Source organism: Staurois parvus, unplaced genomic scaffold, assembly GCF_062004578.1.
Source record: "Staurois parvus isolate SC_StPar_1 unplaced genomic scaffold, SC_StPar_1.0 ptg000172l, whole genome shotgun sequence".
Taxonomy (NCBI): Eukaryota; Metazoa; Chordata; class Amphibia; order Anura; family Ranidae; genus Staurois; species Staurois parvus.
The window spans coordinates 10,925,959-10,940,200 of NW_028317968.1; the positions used below are offsets into that span (position 1 = coordinate 10,925,959).

At 44.8% G+C, this 14,242-nt stretch overlaps 1 protein-coding gene across 1 annotated transcript in view; it reads right to left on the reverse strand.

The window, feature by feature from the left end:
* Positions 1 to 365: 365 nt before the first annotated feature.
* YPEL2 (yippee like 2) overlaps positions 366 to 14,242 on the reverse strand; it is a 199,712-nt gene continuing 185,835 nt past the window's right edge. The window contains exons 6-7 of the mRNA XM_089676670.1: positions 2,211 to 2,258; positions 366 to 1,604 (exon numbers count right to left, since the gene is read on the reverse strand). Coding sequence (XP_089532796.1) covers positions 2,226 to 2,258 — 33 coding nt within the window. The 3' untranslated portion in view covers positions 366 to 1,604; positions 2,211 to 2,225. The remainder of the gene's footprint in view (positions 1,605 to 2,210; positions 2,259 to 14,242) is intronic.

Consider the following 14,242-nt stretch of genomic DNA (forward strand, 5'->3'; position numbering starts at 1 on the left):
GTAATGTTTTACTATGTCATTTTCATTTATTAGAAAATGACAGTTTCTAAAATTTTTAAATTTGCCGCCGGTTCCGGCCCCCGTCTGTCCCGACGCTTGCAGCGACCAGAACACGGAAGCTGAATGCCAGCATCAGCCAGAGGAGATGGCCGGGGATGCTGCAGGGGACACATTGCAGGAGCGAAGGACAAGGTAAGAGCTGCAGGGAATCCCTGAGCAATGCTGCATGGTAAGCCTGAGTGTAGCTCGGGGTTACCGCTTGTCGTACTGAAATTTTACCCCGAGCTACACTCGGGAATACCTCCAGGGAGGTTAAAGTTATACCGCTTACTTTTTAATTTTGTTATAATTGATTAGTAGTCAGCTTCTATACTGTGTAAATAAATTAGATCTTTATTTTTGCACAGTTGTTATCATTTGTTATTAACATCATTGGTAACAGTCACATCAGGATTGGCTAAATTCATGTATAGACAAAAGGTTGTAATCACTTATTATATTTATCACCAAGTGAATAAGTGAGGGGGCAAAACCGCAAAACAAGAGAAAGGGGGGGGGGGATGTTTGCCCAGGGTCCAATCCATATTAAAGACAGCCCTGCTTAGATGGCCTCCTTTACATCAATAGCTCATCTAAACCATAACATTGATAAAGTGTGGCATGTCATTTGTTGCATTGCATATTTTAAAATATATGGGCAGCACAGTGGCTAAATGGTTAGCACTTCCGCCTGGCAGTACTAGGGTCGTTGGTTCGAATCCCAACCATGGCACCACCTGCCTGGAGTTTGCATGTTCTCCCTGTGCCTGCGTGGGTTTCCTCCGGCTACTCCGGTTTCCTTGCACACTCCAAAGACATGCTGGTAGGTTAATTGGATCCTGTCTAAATTGGCCCTAGTATGTGTATGTATGAATGTAAGTTAGGGACCTTAGATTGTACATCCCTTGAGGGTTAGGGACTGATGTGAATGTACAATATATATGTTTTGACGGCGCTATATACAGGGTGTTTTCTTCACCAGGGAAAGAATTCTTCGGTCATCCACCACAGTTGTTTTCCGTGGTCTTCCGGGTCTTTTGGTGTTGCTGAGCTCCCCGATGCATTCCTTCTTTTTAAGAATGTTCCAAACAGTTGTTTTGGCCACGCCTAATGTTTTTGCTATCTCTCTGATGGGTTTGTTTTGTTTTTCAGCCTAATGATGGCTTGCTTCACTGATAGTGACAGCTCTTTGGATCTCATCTTGAGAGTTGACAGCAACAGATTCCAAATGCAAATAGTACACTTGAAATGAACTCTGGACCTTTTATGTGCTGATTGTAATTGGGATAATGAGGGAATAACACACACCTGGCCATGGAACAGCTGAGAAGCCAATTGTCCCATTACTTTTGGTCCCTTAACAAGTGGAAGGCACATATGCAAACTGTTGTAATTCCTACACCATTCACCTGATTTGGATGTAAATACCCTCAAATTAAAGCTGACAGTCTGCAGTTAAAGTACATCTTGTTCGTTTCATTTCAAATCCATTGTGGTAGTGTATAGAGCCAAAAATGTTAGAATTGTGTTGATGTCCCAATATTTATGGACCTGACTGTGAGTACCTGAAATAAAAAATAAATAAATAAATATATGGCCATAGGACCATCAGTTTGGCATAATATACAGAAGAGTGTCTAAATAAAAAAACATTAAAAAAACCTTTGCACTGTCAACACTTTTTTCTTACGATGCTTTAGTAAAGTCTTGGCAGCATATTGTCAGTAGCCAGACCGACCAATTGGTTTGAATATCACAGCTGGGATATGATTACACAACTGAACAATATCACACAGCTGGCTTCAGTGTCTCATTGTTGAAAGTAGGGCGATTTTTCTAAAAGGACCTAGTACAGGAGATCAGAGACACGCTCATGAGGTCAATACATTAACACAATGCAGTCATATAGGCTGTGAATAAACAAGCGATTTTCAAATTCAAAAGATAAAAAAAAAATAATATGTCATATGACAGATTTCAATGTTTGTATTCCATTATCTCAGACAGACAGTCTGTTTGTAAGATTTGTAGAACAATGTCAGTAAAAAAAAGATTTATTCTGTTCTTTCTGCACTCGAATATCAGCCAACGATAGTGATCATATCCCAAGGACACCCAATTCCTATCAAGAGCAACAGGATTTGTTTTGTACTTGCAGAAAATGTACTTACCCTGAAGTACAGTCATCACAGCACAGAATTGATAAGCTCAAAGCGTATCTAAAAAAAAAAAAAATTTTATTTTTTTGCAGCTTACTGTTTCTTAGATGTAGTGGCTGTATTAGTATTCCTTTTTTTATACACACTTCATGACCTTGGGTGACAACACTCAATCACAAAAGGATCAGTATTGTCACCTTAGGCTGCTCTCCTGGTTTGAACTACAAACACCTGTAGTGGTTTTACTGTGTAGTTCACAGGAAGTGACAAGGACGTGTTTTCTGTACTTGCAGAAAATGTTTTTGGCCTGAAAAAGAGAAAACAAATGCTGGAAAGATACTGTAGAGTTTAATTAAAGACCACATGGATGAGTTCTTTATTGAAAAATATTTTAAGCAACAGATAGCATGGATTCATGAAAGACAGAAATTGTCAAACAAATCTGATTTCTTTTTATGAGGGGGTGGCGGTGGACGTGGTATACTTGGATTTTGAAAAAGAGTTTGACACAGTTCCCCACACACGGCTAATGTATGATGATCAGTGTACATGTACCCTGAGGAATGCCAATTACCGGCTCTCCTCTCCTCACAAGCTGTCAGCGTGACAGCTCGTGAGGAGAGAAATGCCGATAACCGGCATTTCCTTATTTACATGCGATCAGTTGTGATTGGACACAGCTGATCACATGACAAAGTTGACGTCTTCAGCTCTTTCCGTTGATCAGTGATTCTCTGTGTCGCAGTTAGAGTGGGAGAATGTCATATGATGTCCTCCCAGAACGAGAGAACCGCTTTGCGCCTGTCATTTCCTTATGTGGTGGGCGGGAGGCGGTTAAAAAAGGCCTGAATTCTTTCCTAGATACACAGAATATACCTGGATACTAACATTTATAGGTAAAGTTGATCCACGGGCTTAAATGTCAGCCCCTCATGGATAAGCCCCATACGTCACCATATCCAACAAAAATACCTCATTGTCTTGAGGAATGCAAATGATGAACTGTAATCCACAGTACAGACCTCTTCAAAAAAAGGGGGGGAGAGGAGTAAATACCATGTGCATCCAAAATTGCTCCCAAAGAAAAAAAGAAACTCTACATGTTTTGCTCCAGAAAACAGAGCTTCGTCAGGAGTATAAGGAATTAAAATAGGTCACATAGTGGCTGAAAGTTGTGCTCAGCTGCACATTTTATGCCTTACCTAAGGTACACAAACATAAAGAAAAATCTCCTGGCCGCCCTTTTATCTTGGGCAATAAAAATCTTACAGAAGAAGTAAGCAAATATCTAGATTATATCATGCATCCATTTGTATATAGTTTACCTTCATATATCGACGATACACAAGACTTTGTAAACAGACTAATAGATATCACAATGGAAGATGATGTGTGGTTAGGTAGTCTAGATGTGGAGGCTTTATATAGTAATATAAATCATGACTTGGGTCTAAAAGCTTGTAATTCCTTTCTGGTGAATAGAGGCAAACTATTTGAGAACCATACTACATTCACTCTCCAACTTTTGCAGTTTGTATTGGAACACAATTTTTTCTTATTTGATAGACCGTGCAGAGGAACTGCGATGGGTTCATTGTGCGCACCTACGTATGCAAATCTCTTTCTTGGGTGGTCAGAGTGTACTATGGTCTTTGTAGAAGAACTAGAAGGTTTTACGTCACACATTCGTATTTGGGCAAGATTCATTGATGACGTGTTCATATTATGGCAGGGTCAAAATAATCTGGCATTAATTACAGCTGAGCATACATTTTTTATATATTTGAATAAAGGTTATATATTTTAGATTCATCAATTGGCCAGATGGTGCATAGGGAAATGCACCCTTATCCAGTATAGATTTGTTATTTGCTAAAGATGATGATTCACAATTAAGGCTTAGTTCAATAGTTGAGAAATTTGAACTGCCATTGCTGACTTCGCCTATTAAAATTGCTAGCAGTCTGGCAGTCATGTTGATGCTTTGGTTTCCATAGTTTCTAAATCTAGTTTCTAAATCACTGACCCAGAACAAGAACAGAATGTTCCTAGAAACTAGCTTTCTAGCATTTGACATCATGGGGATAACCAAACCTGACATCCTTCTTTCCTTCAAAATTTTGGTTTCAATAGCTATGTCGTCAAATTCAGAGACCGTAAAGCTGGGTGAAATATTGGTCCTTGAGACAGCAGGTCTGGCTGGTTCAGCAGAGTCCATGGACCATCCACTGCTAGTTTCACTTGCTCCTGGGTCAGGCTAGGGCAACCAGTATCACCGGAATTAACTCCTCCCAAATCCTGCCCAAGAGACATGCCAGCAGCTGAATTGGGGTAAAAAACGTAGATTAGGGAAAACTGGTCCCAAGGTATTACCAAGGAATCTACTCCTACTGTGAGATGGTCCCGCATCCTGGACTCAAACCTGTCCAATTTGCGGTTGAACCTGGACGCCAATAGATCTATGTCAGGGCACCCCCCCCCCCCACTCTGGCAGATTGGCTAGAAAACCTCAGATGCAAGGCACATTCCACCGAAACTAATTGCTGGCAAATGAGATAATCCGCCCGTCAATTTTCTACCCTTGGAATGTATACTGCTGACAGAGCTGGAACATGCCCTTCTGCCCAAGTCACAATGTGGTTTACCTCCTCCTGAGTTCTCCGGCTCCTGTTACCACCTTGGTGGTTGACACATGCCACCGTTGTGGCATTGTCAGACTGAATCCTGACTGGCCAACCATTAAGCCTGGTCATTCAATACTTCAGGGCAAACCTCAGTAACCTCATGCAGAGATGTATTGAAGGATATTTTCTGCTTCTTAAACTCTGAACCTGATCTCTCAGGGCGTGGCACTCTCCCGGAGGCAGAAACCGTGTCTAGGACCATCCCCAAATATTCCAGGGCTGAGTTCTCGAAGTTGAGCACCCACCCCAGGTGTTCCAGGTTATGAACTGCAAGAGCCACATTTTGTCTCAAGCTTGGAACAGACTGACTCCTGAGAAGTAGATCGTCCAGATAACCTAAAACCGATACTCACTGAGTTCTGAGCAGCCCCAACACTGGAGCAAGAAGCTTTGTAACTATTAAAGAGGCTGTGGCCAGCCCAAGAGGTAATGCCACAAATTTAAACTGCTGAGTTTCTACTGCAAAACGCAGAAACATTTGATGAGAGAGAATATTGGCACATGCAGTTATGCGTCCTTGATGTCTATAGACTCTAGAATATCTCACTCTTGTAATGAGGCCACTACTGACGAAACTGATTTCATCTGAAAAGAATAAACATTTAGAAACTGGTTCAGTGCCTTGAGATCTAGAATAGGCCTTAAGTCACAATTCGGTTTTTGAACCAATAACAGGTTTGAATAAAAGCCCTGGAATCTTTTCATCTTGCCTGCAATAAAGACTTTTTCAATGGATTCGTTGGTACATTTGACTTTAGAAAAACGGGGAGGGAGGAAGACCCAAAATTACAGTCTGTACCCCTTAACAACCATAGAGGTGACCCACTTGTCCTGGATCAGTTCCTTCCAGGCACCTAAACAAAAAAAAAAGTCTCCCCCACCCACCCAAACGAGTGGAGGTGCCCCTTCATAGGGAAGCAGATTTTGAATCCGTCTAGGTGGATTTTTGCACCCAGGGCTTCCTCTGGCTCTGTCCCCGAGATCTACCTCTAGATTCTGTGTATGGTGAAATGACTGTCTGGCACTCGAGGACCCAGTAACCAAAGTGCCCAACCCTTTAAAAGTTGGGTGCTTGTATTTCCTCTTAAAGGGTAGCTGTGACCCCCTCCCTTCCCAAAAATCTTTTCGATAGACTTGTCTAGATCTTTGCCAAACAGTCGTTCACCATGATAGGGAAAACCTGCCAATAACTTCTTGAACAGCAGTTCTGCCAACAAACCCTTTAACCACAAGACTCACGTGTGCACTGACAAAAAAGCCATGCGAGAGAACTGCTGAATGATGTCCTTAATGGCATCAACTGCAAAACATAAGGCACATGCAAGTCGGCCAAACCCTCAGTAGAATACTCCCCTTAAACTGACGATCTTCTAACCAACCATTTGACACGATCACTCAGAATCTGACAAATGCCAATAGCCGCCACTGCCGGCTATGTCGCAACCCTGCCAGAGAAAAAGAGGCTTTAAGGAGAAATTCTAGCTTATCTGCTGGATCCTGGATATTATCCAAAGGATATGGTAAATACTTGTTCAGGGAAGAAACAGCAGCATCAAGTACTGCGATGCCCCACTTTGTAACAAATTTCTCCTCCATTGGGGTATATGAGGCCAAAGAGGAGAAAGTAACCTTAGAGGTTTCCACTGGGGGTAGTTTGAAACCTAAGTGGACCATATCAGTAAGGCCCTGAACTAATAACCTCTGTGATTGACAGCCTTGGCAGAGACAGCCTTCTTCCTTTTAGGCTCTGATACCTCAGCCGCAGAATCAACTACCTGACCTTCCTCAAGATCTTCAACCGCCTCCTCATCCTCCATTTCCACCCATTCCTGTTCGAGGACCAATGGATCAAGAGATGGGGATCTCTCCCATTTATTTTTTCCCCCTTAAGTTACAGACACATTCATCCCTGCGATCTTGTCCTCTAACCCTGCCAAGGCTGATGCAAGATTGTCTTTGGTTATGAATGCAAAGGCTGACGCACCAATAGTTCCCACAATGCCAGACAAACGCAGTGGCTCAGATTGACAGAAGGTCCTCAGGACCTGGCGGACGTGCACTTGTGCCTGTTCCTGTGGTGTCTCCTCCACTCTGCTTTCTGGAAGACATTACTTCACCAGCAATCCCTAGGCCATGTAAAGATTAATCAAACAAGCCACAGAGCCCAGGATACAGCAGTGCAAGTAGTGTGATATCACTACATTCAGTGCAGCCTGCTGAATAAAAAAGGGGCAGCACGAATGCAGCCCTCCTGTCTGACTGGCCAGCCCCCCAGAGGAGTACTCACATGCCCCCAGTATAGCCTGTGTCCAGGCTCCTCACAGAAAACAGCAGCAGCAGCCTACGTGTGCCCAGGAAGCCCCATATACAGGGGCGGACTGACCATTCGAGCACTCGGGCACTGCCCGAGGGCCCGGGGTCAGTAGGGGGCTCCATGAGATGCCCTTGGTAATTTTCATTGGCCTTTTCATAGGCTTTTTTGGGTGTTGGCGAGGACACAGGGGCCCTATGATCCCCTATTGCCCGGGGGCATATTGAGTTGTCAGTCCGCCCCTGCCCATATATATTAACATGGCCGACTTCCCCTTTTGGCTGCTACATCCCATCTACTGCACAGGGTTCCGTTACGCAGGGTCCAGTGCCAGAAGGCTGCATTATAGGCAAAACCCAGAGGATTCTTCTCCTTATCCAGTAAGGCTCGGGTACCATCCATTTTATTTATCAGCTTTTTCAATGGATCCGACTGAAGTCCTTGATTCTCAGCAGAACCATTCCTGACCTCCAAGTGTGCTCCAAGAGCACATGCAGCACATCAGTGACCATACACTGGCGAAAAAAAAATGGAAGTATTTCCTGTGTAGAAAGGGGTTATAAAGGGGAGGACGTCTTGTTTGATTGCTTGGCCCATGTCCATTCACCTATAGGTGGCATATAACCCACATAGTCATGATTATAGCCTACTCTGTGTCTTGTGATGAACGATAAAGGATGGCTGTGATAACAGGAAGAGATCCTGTGGTTTTCCATGCTGGACCTGAGTTGTACATGGTTTTGTCAATAGGTTCATATATATTTTGAGTTTTGATTACTACTGAAAACGTAGTCAAGCCGTTCATAAACACAATGAGATTTTTACTGGCTCTTCAATTAGGACACGATGCCTTGCTTGTAGCAGCTTACAGTTAATAATGAGCAAAGCTGCACTTTCTAACCCAGTGAGAGATCATAGTTTAATTACATTCAGCAGCATGTCAACTTGGATAATTACTGTAAGTCTAAAATCCCCAAACCAGTAAAGTAGATAGACTGATAAAAATAGCAGGACTTTTTTCTTGTGTATGCGCTGTCTAGGCCATATGAATAAAGCTATTTTATATTCACGAAGCAAGCTTAATAACATTACTAAGTACATATTACATGATTGCAGCCTGCTTCATTTGTCTCTCTGAAATGCCCCTGGCTTGCAATACTAACTGGTAGCCTGGGGTGTAGGGATTTAGATTTGGCTGACTGTATGCATCAGCCAATCTGTGACAGAATGTCAGTGTCAGCCTGTGCCAAGAAGGTCATTGGGGAACTGTAATGGATTTTATTTGTCGTGCCACCCAAAAGACTGAGCACTTTCTATAAGGTAAGCCATTTAGTTCAAAATTAACCTGTATAGTACTTTTAATCCTTGTTTATTTCAATCAGTTTAAGAGATATATACAGTACTGTACAAAAGTTTTAGGCAGGTGTGAAGAAATGGTATAAAGTAAGAATGCTTTCAAAAATATACATTTTAATTGTTTATATTTATCAATTTACAAAATGCGAAGTGAGCGAACACGAGAAAAATCTAAGTCAAATCAATATTTGGTGTGACTAGCCACTGGCTTCAAACCAGCATCAATTCATCAAGCTGTTTTGAAGAAACGCAATGAAATGGGCAACATTGAGGACCATAGATGCAGTGGTCAGTCAAAGAAACTTAAAGAGGAACTCCCTTTTGCTGCTGGAGGACGTCGGATGATGAAACGCGTATGACGGGGCCTTGGGGGTAACGCACCACGTACGGGTGAGCTGCCGCTGTCTGCTTAGACCGGAGCTATACCTGTCATAAGTGATTGTATTGTTATGCTAGTGTCGGCTCTGACACTGGTCCATGTGAGTGGTTTTAAACACATTTTGCATTTTTTAAAGTCTGGATGGTTTTACACCATGTCGATTCCTCTTTTTTTCTTTCCATGTCCCATTCTGGTTATGAGGAATAACTGCTGTTTTAACGAGTTTCTGAGTATCAGAGAAGTAAGTGCTATTTGTAAGTATCTTTGAAGAGCCAATTACTATTTCAAGGATTTCTCATCAGCTGGTGTGTGTTGCTGCAGATTATTGCACATAGAGCACTAGCGAGTATAGATGGTTGTTATTTTACCAGCATGGAGCTCTGGTGAGTTTATTCAATTTGGTGGTGAATTATTTGGTTCAAACTAATTTTTGGACACTTTTTTATAATTGTTATAATGTTTGATACATATTTTCACGATTAATTATATATAATTTTGTCTGGACACTGTTTTTTACATATTTTTATATTTAGGTTCACTAGGTTCACTGATTGATTCATCAAACTTGTTACTGATTTTGGTACTATACTATTCTTTTACATTATTTTATGGTTTGTGTTCACTCACCTATATTATTTAGAGATATATTAAATTGAAGAGCGCTGCTTTAATTGTGTTTTATATTCAGCACCCTGCCTACAGGGGCAGATAGCAGCTCTTCCTGATATATTTTTGTTGTATGTTATATTGATTCCATAGGCGCTTTCCCCAATTTTCATACATTAAAGAGGAACTTCAGCTGGTTTTCTGAAAAGTAAAAGTCAGCAGCTACAAAAGCTGTACCTGCTGACTTTTAACAGACATTTACCTGTACCAGGATCCAGCGATGTGCCCACCAGAGGGGGCGCTGGGGACCATGTTTGGTCCTCAGCACTAGTATCCTAACTGTGGGCACTCGGCTGTGACAGCTTGTGGCTTCACAGCTGGGTGCCCACTGCGAATGCATGAACCACACTGTGCATTGTAAATGGTCCTGCAGTCTTCTGGAACCTGTCATGTATCCCACATAGGGGGATGGGGAGAGAACACTTGCTAGTGTCTCCAGAGGTGGGCTGAGGCTGATACTTAATGCAAATGTCATTTATGGTAGCACCCTTTCTGTAAAGCAATGCTTCTCCCTACAGACTTAATTAACTCTTAGCCATCCGGGCCTCAATATCTTAACTCTTTACTTTGTATACTACAGACAACAGTTTCTCATTACAGTTCATAACTCTTTTTTTCTTTTTGTTGTGCAGTATTTCTGAGCAGGTACCACTGAGCTTGTACCAAACTCCACCAGCCTTGAAATAATGCAACAGTTTAGCAAAACAAGAAAACACTTTACAGCCACCTGCTTACACAGGGCTATTAAGAATATTGTCTAGTGTTACTTTAAGCTAGGGGTCCTCAAACTACAGCCCGCGAGCCCATACAGCCCGCCAAAGCCATTTATGTGGCCCACCGGGCCAGCCGAAAAAAACAAACAAACCAAAAAACAGACTGGCAAATAGCTAGGCTTCTCACTGGGTCCTCGGCCGCGAGGAGCAAGCGAGTAGCAGCAGCGTGGAAGTCCCTGATTTAACCTGCTGCTGCCATAGAAGTAACAGGAGAGGAGGAGAGTACACCAGGCACCAGGTACAGTGCATTGCAGTGCCTAGGGCGTTAGAGACTACAATGCATTGCGGTGCCCAGTGCGTTACAGTGTACAATGCATTGTGGTGCCTAGTGCGTTGGAGAGTACAGTGCATTGCTGTGTCCAGTGCCTTACAGTGTACAGTGCATATTGGTGTTCAGTGCGTTACAGAGTACAGTGCATTGCGGTGTCCAGTGCGTTACAGAGTACAGTGCATTGCGGTGTCCAGTGCGTTACAGAGTACAGTGCATTGCGGTGTCCAGTGCCTTACAGTGTACAGTGCATATTGGTGTTCAGTGCGTTACAGAGTACAGTGCATTGCGGTGTCCAGTGCGTTATAGTGTACAGTGCATTGCGGTGTCCAGTGCGTTATAGTGTACAGTGCATTGCGGTGTCCAGTGCGTTACAGAGTACAGTGCATTGCGGTGTCCGGTGCGTTGGAGAGTACAGTGCATTGCTGTGTCCAGTGCCTTACAGTGTACAGTGCATATTGGTGTTCAGTGCGTTACAGTGTACAGTGCATTGCGGTGTCCAGTACGTTACAGTGTACAGTGCATTGCGGTGTCCAGTGCGTTATAGTGTACAGTGCATTGCGGTGTCCAGTGCGTTATAGTGTACAGTGCATTACAGAGTACAGTGCATTGAGGTGTCCAGTGCGTTACAGTGTACAGTGCACTGCGGTGTCCAGTGCGTTACACTGTACAGTGCATTGTGGTGCCTAGTGTGTTAGAGAGTACAGTGCATTGCGGTGTCCAGTGCGTTACAGAGTACAGTGCATATTGGTGTCCAGTGCCTTACAGTGCACAGTGCATATTAGTGTCCAGTGCATTACAGTGTACAGTGCATTGCGGTGTCCAGTGCATTACAGTGTACAGTGCATTGCGGTGTCCAGTGCATTACACAGTACAGTGCATTGCGGTGTCCAGTGTGTTACAGAGTACAGTGCATATTGGCGTCCAGTGCGTTAGAGAGTACAGTGCATTGCTGTGTCCAGTGCATTACAGAGTAGAGTGCATATTGGTGTCCAGTGCGTTACAATGTACAGTGCATTGCAGTGTTCAGTGCATTACAGAGTACAATGCATTGCGGTGTCCAGTGCGTTAGTGTACAGTGCATTGCGGTGTCCAGCGTGTTGCAAAGTACAGTGCATTGCGGTGTCCAGTGCATTAAAGAGTTCAGTGCATTACGGTGTCCAGTGCATTACAGAGTACAGTGCATTTTGGTGTCCAGTGTGTAAAGCATTGGACAACAAAATGCACTGTACTCTGTAACGCACTAGACATCGCAATGCACTGTACACTGCAGTATATGCATATTGGTGCCCAGTGCATTACAGTATACAGTGCATATTGGTGTCCAGTGCATTACAGTATACAGTGCATATTGGTGTCCAGTGCGTTACAGAGTACAGTGCATTGTGGTGTCCAGTGCATTACAGTGTACAGTGCATTGCGGTGTCCAGTGAGTTACAATGTACAGTGCATTGGGGTGTCCAGTGCATTACAGAGTACAGTGTATTGCGGTGTCCAGTGTGTTACAGAGTACAATGCATTACAGTGTACAGTGCATTGCAGTGTCTAGTACGTTACAGCGTACAGTGCATTGCGGTTTCCAGTGCGTTACAGTGTACAGTGAATTGCGGTGTCCAGTGCGTTACAGTGTACAGTGAATTGCGGTGTCCAGTGCGTTACAGAGTACAGTGCATTGCGGTGTCCAGTGCGTTACAGTGTACAGTGAATTGCGGTGTCCAGTGCGTTACAGAGTACAGTGCATTGCAGAGTACAGTGCATTGCGGTGTCCAGTGCGTTACAGAGTACAGTGCATTGCGGTGTCCAGTGTGTTACAGAGTACAGTGCATTGCGGTGTCCAGTGTGTTGCAGTGTACAGTGCATTGCGGTGTCCAGTGTGTTGCAGTGTACAGTGCATTGCGGTGTCCAGTGCGTTACAGTGTACAGTGCATTGCGGTGTCCAGTGTGTTGCAGTGTACAGTGCATTGCGGTGTCCAGTGCGTTGCAGTGTACAGTGCATTGCGGTGTTCAGTGAGTTACAGAGTACAGTGCATTGCGGTGTCCAGTACGTTACAGTGTACAGTGCATTGCGGTGTCCAGTGCGTTAAAGTGTACAGTGCATTGCGGTGTCCAGTGCGTTACAGAGTACAGTGCATTGAGGTGTCCAGTGCGTTACACTGTACAGTGCATTGTGGTGTCCAGTGCGTTACAGAGTACAGTGCATATTGGTGTCCAGTGCGTTACAGTGTCCAGTGCATTGCGGTGTCCAGAGCGTTACAATGTACAGTGCATTGCGGTGTCCACTGAGTTACAGTGTACAGTACATTTTTGCACTACAAATAAGATATGTGCGGTGTGCATAGGAATTTGTTCATTTTTTTTCAAACTATAGTCCGGCCCCCCAACATTGTGAAGGTCCGTGAACCGACCCCCTGGAGGTAGGAATTGGGACAGCTGGGACCTTGAGATGGGTAGAAGACCTGGGAAAGGTGAGACCCTGCCAAGAGCGGTAGATTTGGAACAGCTGGGACCTTGAGAGGGGTGGTAGATTTGGGACAGGTGAGACCCCCCAGAGGGGTGGTGGATTTGGGACAGGCGAGACCACGAGAGGGGTGGTAGATATGGGCAGGGGCAGACTGACAACACATGGGGCCCCTGGGCAATAGGGGATCATAGGGCCCCTGTGTCCTTGCCAAAACTCAAAAAAGCCTATGAAAAAGGTACCAGGGGCATCTCATGGGGCCCCCTACTGACCCCGGGCCCTCGGACAGTGCCCGAGTTTCGAAATGGTCAGTCCGCCCCTGGATATGGGACATGTGGGACCTTGAGAGGGGTTGTAGATTTGGGACAGGTGAGACCCCCCCCCCCAGAGGGGTGGTGGATTTTGGACAGGCGAGACCATGAGAGGGGTGGTAGATTTGGGACAGGTGAGACCCCAGAGGGGTGGTGGATTTGGGACAGGCGAGACCACGAGAGGGGTGGTAGATTTGGGACAGGTGAGACCCCAGAGGGGTGGTGGATTTAGGACAGGCGAGACCACGAGAGGGGTGGTAGATTTGGGACAGGTGAGACCCCAGAGGGGTGGTGGATTTGGGACAGGCGAGACCAAGAGAGGGGTGGTAGATTTGGGACAGGTGAGACCACAAGAGGGGTGGTGGATTTGGGACAGGCGAGACCACGAGAGGGGTGCTAGATTTGGGACAGGTGAGACCCCAGAGGGGTGGTGGATTTAAGACAGGCGAGACCACGAGAGGGGTGGTAGATTTGGGACAGGTGAGACCACAAGAGGGGTGGTAGATATGGGACATGTGGGACCTTGAGAGGGGTTGTAGATTTGGGACAGGTGGAGATCCCCAGAGGGGTGGAAGATATGGGACAGCTGAGCGCCCTACCTAAAGGAGTGGTAGATTTGGGACAGACCCCAAGAGGGGTGGTAGAAAAGGATAGTTGAGACCCTGGGAGGGGTGATATCTGCCATGTGTTAGCACTTCTGTAGCTGAAAGGGCTGAGGAGCCACTGTACATTGCATTGGTGGGTCCTGACTGAAGTTGAAGGATGCAGTGCTCTGCTGAAGGCAGACTGTCCTCTCTGTATGCACTCTGCATCCCCCTATATTTTTGTTAGTCACCTG